This window comes from Montipora foliosa, chromosome 2 (assembly GCF_036669935.1).
Source record: "Montipora foliosa isolate CH-2021 chromosome 2, ASM3666993v2, whole genome shotgun sequence".
In the NCBI taxonomy this organism is placed as follows: domain Eukaryota; kingdom Metazoa; phylum Cnidaria; class Anthozoa; order Scleractinia; family Acroporidae; genus Montipora; species Montipora foliosa.
In genome coordinates, this window is record NC_090870.1 from 57,047,302 (window position 1) to 57,060,839 (window position 13,538).

General features: G+C 39.8%; 1 protein-coding gene across 4 annotated transcripts in view; it reads right to left on the minus strand.

Moving 5' to 3' along the window:
• LOC137991000 (melanocortin receptor 4-like) overlaps positions 1–10,870 on the minus strand; it is a 32,588-nt gene extending 21,718 nt beyond the window's left edge. For 2 of the 4 annotated variants that reach the window (XR_011121592.1, XR_011121591.1), the window contains exons 1-2: positions 10,575–10,870; positions 9,069–9,168 (exon numbers count right to left, since the gene is read on the minus strand). Coding sequence is in view for 2 of the 4 variants with exons in the window: in XM_068836129.1 (XP_068692230.1) it covers positions 3,895–4,842 (948 nt within the window). In the remaining 2 variants the exon portion in view is untranslated. Of the gene's footprint in view, positions 1–3,462; positions 5,470–9,068; positions 9,169–10,574 lie in introns of those variants that run through there. The other 2 variants (XM_068836129.1, XM_068836128.1) reach the window with 2 other exon arrangements.
• Between the last annotated feature and the right edge of the window lie 2,668 nt (positions 10,871–13,538).

Sequence of the window (13,538 nt, forward strand, 5' to 3'; positions counted from 1 at the left end):
GGGAAGAGCAGGGCTGATGAATTAAATTGAAAGGGATTTATACAGATAAATCCCTCGAATGAGGGATTTTGTAGAACAACCCAAAAAAAAAATTAAGGCTAATAAATTTTCATCGATCGCCTTCTCTTCTCAACAAAAAATGAAATTCTGATTATTTCAATAAAGACGTGTTACAATTTACATATAAAGTGTTTTAAAATTATGAAACTGACACTGATTAAGAGCAGCGCGTCCAAATTCAGAGCGTTGATATTATTGCAAAGACCTAACATCTCTATGCCCGGTGCATTAGCATTCTCGTAAAATTTTACCTTTTATTTTGCGGTTCGGTTAACTACACTTTTCACGAGATCGTGTGAAGAACAAAGCACTCGATTAGAAGCTTGCCCTTTAACACTTTTCTTTTCATTCATCGACTTCGGGACTGCGGACCGCGTTGATAGCGTTTTTAGTAAGACATTTGGTGGGCCGGGTATTCTGCAATTGCTCCGAAATAAAATCATAAAATAAGTCAGATAAATACCTCCGTTCTCAGTATTTATCTCTTACTTATTACTAGCGGAGCTCAGCCGCACGAAGCGCGCCAGCGAGCACCATGGGTAATATTTTTTGGGTAATCTATCGATACGAGAAATTTTGGTTGTGACGTCACTTACCTCCGCCCGTACAGACTGTTGGGGTGGAGGTGGGGAGACAGGACAGCCTCTGGGGACGGGAGTGTTCGGGCAACTTTCCTTGGCAAGAAATCGTGTGGCAGCGTTGCATTGGCAACGCGCGTTTTTATGGCGGGAAATCATATCACTTAGTGACGAGGAACAGAATAATGATCACAGAAAAGAAAAGAGCACGAGAGAAGAGGAGACGAAATTTGAGCAATTTAAGCGAAGAAATCCTCGAGAGAAGCCGAGGAAGGAGAAGAAGAGAAAATTTCAATGAAAATCAACGTAAAGCTACGAGAAATAGAGCGAGAGCCAAAACACTTATTTACAACGGTTAGCTTTCAGGTAATGTTTTCCTTCTTAATATATGCCTCGCTGCCTTACATATGTTGTAAAAATAGCTAAAAAAGAAACGAAGAAGGCTTGAAAACGTTTGCAATTCCGTGTTGACAGAGATTCTGACAAATTTCAACAATCATATTTATAGGCTTTTTGTGTCAAATGGATGTCCAGTTGTCAGCTGCTTTTGTTTAATTGCGAAATTGCAGTCGAGTAAGCGAATTTACTACGCTTTAGGTTGACTTGTTAATTAGTAAACATTTTTGCTATTGTTCTGAAGTAAAGAGAGAGGGAGTAAAGATTGTCAGTCAAACGGAAAATGCCGTGAAAGAGATTACTGTGTATGTAATTTTCATTTAAATAGTTGTTGATTAAAATTGTTGGTTATTGTTTGCAGGGTTTGTTTGTTTAAGCCTCATTTACATTGGCAAGTTTTCCTTGACAAGTGCATTTGTCAAGGAAAACTTGCCGACTGTACACACTGACAAGTTCCTTGACAAGTTTTTCCTTGACAAGGTTTCCTTAGTAGTTTAAAATTAAAATATGTAAATAAGTGCACTTGACAAGTAATATACACTAGTAAATAACGTCCTTGACAAGTTTTTCCTTGACAAGTCAGTCCTTGTTCAAAAACTAGCAAAAACAAGGGCACTTGTTACGGAAAAACTTGTCATATTTTTCCATTTACGCTGCCAAGGAAAACTTGTCAAGGAAAAAGTTGTCAGAGTAAATGAGGCTTTACTGCATGCTGTTGGCTCATAATCAGATGTTTGATCTGTTTGATCACTGTAAACTGTACACACTAAGGACGATTAATTTTGTACTTTATCCATGCAGAAGCATAACTATTTCCGTAAACACTATACGCTCTTTTTTTCATAAGAACCTTTTTGATAAGAACGTTGAGGCTCAGATTAACCAAAATTATAAGAACTTATTAAGAACATTCCTCAGGCTGAAGGCGCTGTTACACTGTGAAATGTTTCGTACAACTTGTCTCGCAATGTTTTGGCGACATTGTGGCGGAACAAGTTACACGAAACATTTCACAGTGTAACAGCGCCTTGAGACTGAGTCGGATGGAGAAATTTTTTTATTTTGGTGTTTGTATTTTAAATGAAAGCATGCAATAATGGAAAAGAAATGTAGATTAACCCAAATACTTATGGAAATATTTAGTATAACATAACGATGATTTTCTTCAGGGGCAAATCCAGGGGGGCTTTCAGAACCATTCCCCTCCATTAAGTATGATTAAGTAGAGAGCTTTAGCCACGACGACGGAAACAGCAACGAGTACGTCATCTCAAAACATAAATTCCGGTTATTGTTATCACTTCGAGACTATTCCAAACTTTTTAACCTGACAATGGTATGGCAATCCCTTAAGAATGAAACCGATATGAGAGTCAAGCTTAATTTAGGAGAGAAAATGAAAATTATATCTCCAATTGGCGACGTCTTCCTTAGAAACTCAAATTTGGCTAATTCACGTTATTTTTTGCTGACGACGGCAAAGAATTGGACAAAAATGAAAAACGCACATGCAGGGCGTGCAAAGCTATTGTTTTTGCCCACAAAATATGCAAATTTGTCACTTTCTCGTTCCCGTCGTCGTTATCGTTACTAATTCCATCTCATATTCAACGCTCGCTCATGGCATAATTGCTCTGAGCAATTCGCGCGGGATTTGCGCCGCTTCGTGGCTCGGTAAATATCCACCACCGTAGCCACCTCCACTTCGGTGAATGGTTGTTAATTATTATATCAGGTTCAATTTTTTTTTCCGAGCTTATTATGGAATACAGCTTCGATAATCAGTACTTTAATCTTGGCTGACTGAATATGTTCCATACTACCTTTCGGCATTGTCGCGAACGCTCTTACACTTTCTTTTGGACAACCTTTCTGAAACAGCTGTATGAATGGAAAGTAATTTTCGCACTTAAGGTCGTGTTCTATTGGGATCAACCGTTTTTATTTGGTTGGGTTAGTTGGGTTTTTTAGTGTTCTATTCGGAAAAAAACCGTTTTCGGTTGGTTTGGTTGATCAACTTTTTCAACCGGCATCAAACTAGGTTGAAAAAGCATTGGCAGCGACCGCTGTCGTTTACGCGGGCTCCTTCCGTGTTGCTTTCCTCAACTTGTCAACGCTGAAAAGTCTGGTAAGGAATATTCCCAGGAGTTAGCGCGTTTCAACCGAAAATGATTTGAAAAGTGTTCTATTGGGAAACCTCAAGTGCTTCAACCTAAACCGGTTGCGGTTGAAACGGTTGATCCCAATAGAACACGACCTTAGACTCGCTTTGAAGAGGAGGCTGTTGTGAACTCGGAAAATGGCCTATTGACTGATGTTCTGAAGATTCATGTGATACTTCGATAGTCATTTTTTTGTGAATTTTTAATTCTGCATTTAAATTTTATTCAAATTTGAAGTAAGGGATAGGGAAAAACTGACTTTTGCATTGACAACGTCGGCCGATTACCACTAAAGTTTGTTATCTACAATGTAATTTTTTTATCCAGAAAATAAGAACCTATTTAAGAATTTTTGTATAACATTTATGTAAGAACCTGTTTAAGCTAAATTTTAAAATGGAAGCTTCTTACTCGCGGAGTTTTACTGTATGACAAACAGAAGCCCACCGTTTGATATTTCACATGAGCGAAATTTTATGCGAGGAAATTCTTTTTTGTAAACTAGGAGTGGTCAGTTGGTCGACGTGGTACAATTAACTATATTAAAATCACTGTGAATGTGACAAGCACTTGCAGCGGTAAAGCATCTTTGCCAACAATTATGTCATGCAACAACTCCATGCTTCTTTTCCTGGATGGTTCAATTAGTTTCTTCATTGGCTTATGTTATACTCAACCTTGTAGGACACGACATCCTTTTAATGGCCTGAAGAGAAGCAAAACAGTGTTTTGTGCATTGCGCTTGAGACATTTTGTCGTATTTCTCTATATCGCCAACAGTACAGGATGGGGTTTAGCGATGAATTAAGAAAAATGAGGAAAATTGCGGTTTGATGATACACGCCGACTGCAAAACTACTGTTGACCAGCGAGATTATGCTTACAAAAACGACAGGAAGATAACAGACAACAAAAACAACATAAACGATGAAAGTATCTAAAGCGTTTCTCTGTTGTTGTAGAAGGCCCGCTCTCACTGAATGATCACTTGTTTGTTGAAGCTCGCAGCGAATTTGGATCCTATGGTGCCTCACAACTTTGTAAATTCTTGCATATGCGCAAGACGTAAAAAGGACTGCAATGCATGCCATAACAATATTTACCATCTCAGAGTGTTTTGGAAATGAAATGACTGTGAATGCAGCAGCGATGCTTATCACCCACAATAACACCAAAAGTACTGCAACTCGCCTTGTCGTGACAAGTTCATGATATCGCAAATGGAGGATAACCCAAAGCAATCTGTCCACAGTGATAGCTGTAATAGTAAGTAGCGATGCACAGGTGAGGAAGAAAGTAAAGAAAAAATAGACAGATAAAATTATTGGGCAGAAGAATTCCAAGTTGTTATTTCCATCTACTTTCATGATTAAAATAACTGTCGTTATAGCAGAATTCGACAGTTGCGCGAACAATCCCACTGCCAGATCTGAAAAAGCGAGGCTACAGAATAACGTCTTTAAATTTGTCGGAATCGACGAGGCCTTCAACAGAGCTCGGATTATGAGAATATTTCCAAGGACTGCTACGAGCGAGAAAACTAAGTTTAAAGCACAAATTGCGATCATGAATGCTCTGTGATGATAAACAAGGTGCAATCTTATCTCCAAATAGTGCTCACAAAACTCCGAAACGGTCATGTTCATCTGCGAAACGACTTCCTGGTTTGAAGAGGCCCTGACTATTTTACGGCCACATTCAATGACAGTTTTTCATGATTTCGCTTTCACAGAACCATTGATTATCAGGGTGAGTTTACTTGGAGGTAGTTGTTACATCAATTCCGGCAAACTTATTCCATCGAAGGTTGCAGGTGTTAATCATTGTAAAAACCGTGCATGTTGCTTTCAGCAGCTATCTCCATACGTAATTAATTGGAACTTGGGATCTTCCTGTGTAATTTCCTTAGAGAATACCAATTTACTCTCAATGATGTCGTACCATGCACGACTTTTTCGTTGACGTCAAGTCAGTTTTAGCTCTGCAACTGTTAAAGATTGGAAAACACAAGGGAATCCTTGAAGGAAAAACACCCGATTGTTTGACTGCTTCTCTTATTTTAGTCTCTGTGTTTCTTCCTTTATCGCCATAAAATTGCTATAAGCGTGTCAAGGCGAGGGCAGTCTTTTTGCGGGATTAAAAATCAACAAAACAAATGTTACCATTTGTTAGCGCCCCATTTGGAACCGCCGACTCGGCATGGATGCAAGGAACTCACACACAGCCCATCCAAAGTTGAAGTGTTTCCAGCGCGTGCCCCATTAATTAAGCACCTGAATATCAAATGCAAATATGAAACCTATCATCGCTTTTTTTCGACGATCATTGGACAAGGTTCACTTGAGAGTACATGTAATACGATGAATCATGCAGATCGGTGGAGTCATCAGCCTCGGCCCTCTAGCAGGCCGGAAAACAACCTCCGCCGTCTATATAATTAATCATGAATGAAATAAGCGTATATACTTGATCCCGCTCTTCAGATACTTAACAATTATTCCATGTGCGCGCGTCGAATATACACTATACAACACGCGCGAATGGAACAATTGTGTTATTTAATTTTCATTACATTCTGAGCTGTTTTAATTACAGAACGACAGGATGTTGTCTCAGTTTTTACAAAACGACCGACGCGATCAGTTTCCATATAGGGTCATTACGGTATATTTAGGATATAAATCCCTTCGGGTGGATGGTATGTCGGCTGATAATGTCCGCGGCTGTCCGAAAAATGAATATTTTGCCAGGAAACGAAGCTTCGAGGGCAAATATGAAATTTTGAGCAAGCCAAAGAGAAGTTTATTTATTTTATAACCCTCCCATTAATTTCCATATCGCAGAAGAAACAGTTCGTAAAAGGCCACCCGTTTGATGTGACGGCGACGCTTCGAATTTTTTGGTAGTAGCTAAATTAAAACGCGGGCCGGGGCCCGGCCCGGGGCCGAGGCCGGGGCCGGGGCCGGGGCCGGAGCCGGGAGCCGGGGGCGGGGGCGGGGGCAGGGGCAGGCTCGATGTCGGGATCGGGGTCGGTGTTGGAGTCGGGGTCGGGGTCGGGGTCGGGGTCGGGGTGTCTTCTTTTCCAATTTTGTCTTTTCCATTTTTGTCGTTCAATTCTCCTGTATTGTTATTGTCGAATGACCGGCATCTGTCTTTCATTTATGGCCCCCCCAAAAAATGATAAAATAAATTAAACAACCTGCGGAACCTATGAAAGCTCTTGAGGGAGATATACAAAAACAACAAAAACGAAGAAAGTATCTAAAGCGTTTTTCTGTTGTCGTAGAAGGCCCGCTCTCACTGAATGATCACTTGTTTGTTTAAGCTCGCAGCGAATTTGGATCTTATGGTGCTTCACAACCTTGTAAATTCTTGCATATGCGCAAGACGTAAAAAGGACTGCAATGCATCCCATAACAATATTTACTATCTCAGAGTGTTTTGGAAGTGAAATAAATGTGAATGCAGCAGCGACGCTCATCACCCACAATAACACCAAAAGTACTGCAACTCGCCTTGTCGTGACAAGTTCATGATATCTCAAATGGAGGGAAACCGAAAGCAATCTGTCCACAGTGATAGCTGTTATAGTAAGTAACCATGCACAGGGCTGGCGAGGAAAAACGCAAAGAAATTAAAGGCAGATATAATGATTGGGCAGAATAACTCTAAGTTGTCATTTCCATCTACTTTCATGATTAAAAGAACTGTCGTTATAGCAGAACTCGACAGTTAAGCGAACAATCCCACCGCCAGATTTGGCACAAAAAAAGCTAGGCTACAGAATAACGTCTTTAAATTTGTCGGAATCGAAGAAGCCTTCAACAGAGCTCGGATTATGAGAATATTTCCATGGACTGCTACGAGGGAGAAAACTAAGTTTAAAGCACAAATTGCGGTCATGAATGCTCTGTGATGATAAACAAGTTGTAAAGTTATCTCCAAATAGTGCTCACAAAACTCCGAAGCACATTAATGACAATAGGTGATGGAATGGTGACTATAGCTATGAATTGCAGATATGGAAAGATCGTGTTTCAGTTAGCCACATTACAAATTTTCAAGCAAACTTCACTTGAGGTCGAGATTTTATGACCATTTTAAAACTCGAGAATTCAGTACTTTCATTTCTAAGCTACTGTAACAGTCTTTTGACATTCGGTGATATCCTCAGGCAAAATTGACGCTGCAAAAACAGGTCAGATTATTACACACGTACTTAAATAAGAGAGGATAAAGTAGCAAGGGTAAGAATTTTCGGACTTTTAAATCACAAGGAAAATTTTGATTGTGCGAGATTTAATTAGTATGAAAATCACTGCAGATAGCGTTATCACAGAGTTAACTTGAGAGATTTAGCAACGCGTTTGGCATTGAAAGCCACGCCGAAATTTCCGTTTTTCCAAAAAAATCAAAGATACTTGTTTAATTTAAGCTGATTCCTTGCCTGTTAGCTCAAGATAGAGAGCGACTTCTCAAAAGAGCGAGAAATCTTTCAATAAGAGAATTTTTGTGTTTGTAAGGGAATCTTTGCTGACGTCCTTGTTTACATTTTGTTTTGAAACCTTAAACCTTTCAAAAGCAAGAACAATGTTGTTACAATCCATGTTGAATTGAGTAAAGGATAATGTCTGAGCTCCGATGTATGCATATGGAGGTATATCTATGACAAAATTCAATGATCAATATTTCAAATAAAATCGTCCAAATCATGAATGCATCAATCCAATGCTGAATGGAAACAAGCCGATTCTGCAAATGGCCATCACGGAAAGGGGCATAACGCAAAAAGCCATAAAGCAAACAGCCATAACGCAAAAGAGGCATAACGCAAATAGCCATAACGCAAACAGCCATAACGAAAGTAGGCATCACCCAAAAAGGCATGACGCAAAGACGCATAACGCAAATGGCCACAGCGCAAAAAGGATAACGCAATGAGGCATAACGCAGAGGCATAACTTAAACAGGAAGAAAAAATTCAATAGCGGTTATATGTTCTTTCCCTTGAACAATCAATTGACGTTTTTTTAGAGCTGAAATTATTTACGGAGTACACAGCTAGTCTCCATTCTTCAAAGGGCCTTTGCCTTATGGGTATTTTACGTTATACTTTTTGCGTTATGAATATTTGCGTTCTGCTTTGCATCGTTATGCCTTTTTGCGTTATGACTGTGCGTTATTCCTCTTTACGTTAGGCCTTTTTGCGTGATGACTGTTTGCGTTATGGCTATTTGTGTTATGCTTCTTTATGTTATGGCTGTTTGCGTTATGGCTTTTGCGTTATGCCTCTTTCCGTAATAGCCATTTGCAGAATCGGCTTGTTGCCATTCAGCTTTGGATTGATGCATTCATGATTTGGACTATTTTATTTCAAATATTGATCATTGAATTTTGTCATAGATATACCTCCATACGATGCACCTTTTCATTGAAAGCGTATCAGTCGCTAGGAAGTCTGGGTAATTTTAGAGTTTTTACTCATTTCTATATGAATTAATTGCCTTTTCTCAAGGAGTTTGAACTAAGTTTCATTACAATGTGGTGGACGTTGCTTGTGAGCAAACATGTTCAGTAATTTGGGAAAGTGTTCGTTTGGGATGATGGAGGGCGGCCATGATGATTTGCTGTCACAGGCTGTGAACCAAAACTAAAGAGGGGAACTTGATTTAGACGATGGACTCGACCATATTCTTTCACAGTCTCTTGAAGTGTGTGAAGAAAAGAAAATTCTGGTTGACGCAATCGATATCACTGACATGTTTTAGAGTGGTGGCCTTAGTTTGGTGATCATAGAGGAGATTTCCAGCCGCAAAAGGTAAGATTCCTTTTGTGGCGCCTTGTGTCTTTCTTCAGCGATTTAGTTTCTTACCTTACTCTTTGTACTGACAGTGAACTGTGAGAAGGAGAAACAACGTCGTTTTTTTATGAGCAAAGACAGAGATTTGGTTGAGCTTGCTGTACAGTCTGTCCTAAAAAACATCCAAGAAAAAGCTATCAAAAACCTCTCAGAGTTACCAAAGAGAGACGGATGAACAACATGTAAGAGTTTCCAAAATAGTTCAAGGACAGTGAGGTTGAAAACTACCAGTTGTGTAGAAAATTTTGGTGGTGTGCAAATTCCAAAATTAGGTCCTTTAGGGAAATTGTAATATAACGATTAAAAATAACTAGAACAAGATTGCAATCTTCAAGTCTATCTTGCAAACATAATAGGCACTGTAAAAACAAAGGACAATAAAGGCTATTTAATTTGGTTGGTTTCCCAAAACCTTTGTGATTACCCAGTTGAAACAGAAGGTCATTGAGATCACTGACTGGAACAGGTGGTCTTTATTGCAAAATAAGGAGCTCTAAAATTCCACCTCAATGACTGCAACAATAACCTCCTATTCCAGCTCAATAACGATATGGTATTCAATAGACCATATTCCTATTCTCAGTATTGGACTGGAACTAGCATGCAATGGAGGCTAATGCGGGAGAATCTTTTCAAATGCAAATACTTTTTAATATATTCCCCCGCATGAGCCTCCATTGCAAGGTAGTTCCAGTCCAATACTGAGAATACGAATATGGTCTATTACAATGAGAACGTACTTGATTATTGAAAATAACTTCCTGTTCAGAAAAATGGAAAGGTGCATTGACTGTCGTTTCACTAACATACGAGTTGCTCACAGAAGGTATGATGAAGGCATCATGCCGTTTACAAACTAACTTAAGAGTCCCTGCCCGTAATTATCAAACACAACTCGGCAAGGGTCGAAAATTTGATTTCGCTCATATTTTTATGGTAGACAGGCTAGGGCATGACAAAAACTACTGGATAGTTTTTTCGGCAAAATATCCTTTTATTTCAAAGAAATATGCAAATTATCAAATTCCGTTAAAATCGCCATGTCACGCACTATTTTATTAAACAACTTTGAGAGTCTCGCATGGAAAACAACATTATTCTTCCGTCTTTAAAACACTCAAATATTTTTGTGCAATGTTTAAATGTGTGCTTGGTCGATTTTAGTGAATGTTGTGCTGTTGTTTTGGGTGGAAAATAATTAAATTTCGAAGACATGTATTTCATTCACTTAAAAGTACTTCGTAAATATAATTAATTTTCATCATGTGCGAAACCTTCAAATGGATTAAGCTTCTGGTGGTTGAATCGCCGAAGAATGTTCTACAGATTCCTGTAAAAATTTCTTTGGGTAAATGATTGTGAGCGACGCGAGAGCTTTTCAAAGTACGTTAAAAATGCAAATATTTGCCCTTCGTCGTCAAATATCAATTGACGGGTTACACGTAAATCTTAGCACCATGACTTGACCCATATTAAGTTGAAATAGACACAGAGATGATAATTTCGAAATTTCCTAACCTTATTGGCAGTAAGAGACAGGTCCATAGGCCGATTTAACGTGTTTCTTTCACGATTCGTCGCCTTTAAGCGGTCAAAGTATGCTTCTGTTTAGACAACGGCTAATGCACATCGCCAACTGTCAACGTAATCAGTGGTCGAATATCATGAATCTGTGATCTTCTTTCGCGGCATATAATCATCACTGCATCTACCTAAGTCAACAGCTGCTAAGCAATTCGTGGATAGTTGTTTGCGTTGTACGTACTACACCAAGTTGACCAAAATATTACATTTGATTGCGACCTTTTACCTTTGCTCCCAAGAGTGTCGGCGCCCGCAGCACAATCTTGCAGCGTTCGTTATTTGGTGGTCACGCAATGCTATCATTTTAGTAGGTAGCTACACCGGTAGGGATAGTAATAATAATAATAATCAAAAAATCAAACAAATAAAAAAAATGTAAAACAAATATAAATATTTGATTTCGATATATTCGTATTTTGCTTTCCATATTTTGTATTGGGCACTCTAACGCTGCGACGCGCCTTACCGTGGCCACCCAACAAACATTTTTTTCAAGTTAGCCAATCAGTGTGAGCGGATTTGATTGACAGACAAGCCTCCATTTGGTTCTTGCGCGTTGAAACTTTCTATGGAGGTGTGTCTGTCAATCAAATTCGCGTATCTTGATCAGTAGCTAACTTGTAAAAATGTTTGTTGGGTGGCCACGGTATGGCGCGTCGCACTGTAAAATAAGTGAAACAATTTGTTGATTGTTCATCCGTTTTTAGTCTGGGCTAGCGTGCAGTTCTTTGATTGGCTACGCTACTATCTATTCTGTGATAGATAGTATTTAGTGTAGCAGCTAACAAAATTAATGACGGCCGCCTCTTGGCGTTCTCAAAGTGTCTGTGAAGAGGATTTAGATAAAGTTTTCAACCACTAGTTGATTTATGCTAAAAGGGAATGAGACGAAGACCCCGAAACCCGCCCCGAAAGAGCTCTAACTCGGGCCCCGGCCACAGTAAAGCTTAAGCGTTTTTATCTCGAAGAAAACGAAGCAAAATATTTTCGCCCACACTAACGTTTAATTTTCCCATTGGTTTCATCTGTCCAAACTAAAACGTTGGAAAACGATAAGAACGAGTTGGACCTAGGATTGTGCATATGTGAAATAAATGTTCAGTTAATACCACTACATTCACAAAGAAGTCCCACCACGCCCTAGCTCTTCCCGGTCTAGTCCAATGTCTCCTTTGTCTTTCGTATGGCTTTTCTTCTCTATCTCTATATCTCTTCGTGCCATAAGGCACATAAGGCTTTGACATTCTCTTTCCATCCACTTCGGTTTGCTGCTAAAGCTCTGACGGTCGTCCATGATTGCCACCCAGCTACTCGTCTTTCGTCTTCAACCATTCTCTTCCATGTTGTTTTTGGTCGACCTGGTCTCCTCCTCCCCTCTGGCCTCCACTCCAATGCTGTAACACAGTGCTCCTCTCTGTTCTTCCTCAATATATGCCCGATCCAATTCCATCTTCGGCGTCTGATCTCATCACTCGTTCTGTTCACTCCTGTGGTCTCCTGGATTTGTTGGTGCGAGATGGTCCGTGGCCATCTTATTCTCAGTATGTGTTTCATGCATTTGTATTGGAAAGCGTCCAGCTTCTTTGCTTCTGTTTTCGTGAGTTTCCAAGCTTCGCAGCCATACATCAAAACTGCTCTGACAATTGTTTTGAACAATTGAACTTTCGTCTTCCTGCTAATTTCGTTACAGTCCCAAATTCTTCGCAACCTGTAGACAGTTTGTCTGGCTTTACTTAGTCTCTCTTGTATGTCTTTGGTCGCCACGCCTTCTTTATCCAGCAGTGCACCTAGGTACTAGGTTTCCTTCATCAGCTCTGAATTGTTATAGCGGAATCTCACAAAACGCTTCAGGCATTAATTTGTGACATTTTGTTTCCGTGCGGAGATCGGGTGACTTCGAACGCGTAAGAAAAACTGCAAATTGGGGAGAGGCTTGTGAAGATTTGTCAGTTTTTAAAAAATGTCTGTTGTCGAGCGCGCGCAAGATGATGCGTTTGGTACCGCGGTTGGGTAACGGTATGATTACCGGTATGTTGCGAAAAGCAATATGCCACGTCAATATTCTAACATGGCCCCAAGGCTTTCAGGACAAACATCCATAGTTGGTGTTGTCTTCTTTGTATCCAGTCTCTTTCGGGAATTTAGAGACAAAAGAAACTTTAAAAAGTTACAAAATAATTATCCCTAAAGCCTCAGAGCAAGTAAGAATATTGATATATCGAACGTGGCCTATTTGAGTAAAAAAAAACTTTGCAAAAGACGCACAAAAGTCTCCGACTGTGGCGAGAGTATTCGAAAACAAATTCTGCGAAGTTGAAAAAAAGACTAACGACTTCTTTTTGTGTTTGCACTGTTTGGTTTTGTGGAAGCTGCTTTTGCACAGCGCGGAAAGACCTAGGAACGAGTTTAAGCCGAAAGTGTTACGCAATGTAGGTAGCGGGTCGCGTAAGAGATGACAACAGGAGACAACTCAGAAGACAAAGGGAAAATAGTCATTCTTTATATTCTTTTATTTACTCTCTTCCCACTCAACAAGATTTTGTGCTCAAAATGGTTACGTATATATCAGGATAGAAATTGCCCTACCCCTACCCTCTAGGCTGGGATGACAGCATTGCGTGACAAACAAATGACGAACCGCTGCAAAGTATTCAAGGTCAAGCAGCAATCGTTCAGATGTGGTAGTATTTTGGCGCTGTGCGAAGTAAGCAACTATCCACAAATGACTCAGCCGTTGCTGAGTTAGATGCAGTGGCGATCAGATGCGCCGAAATATGGTATTTGACCATTAAATACGATGACAGTTGGCGATGTAGATCAGACATTGTGTAAACAGAAGGAAACTGTACTGCTTTATATGTGCCGAATGGCGGGAAAAACACGTTAAATCGGCTTTTG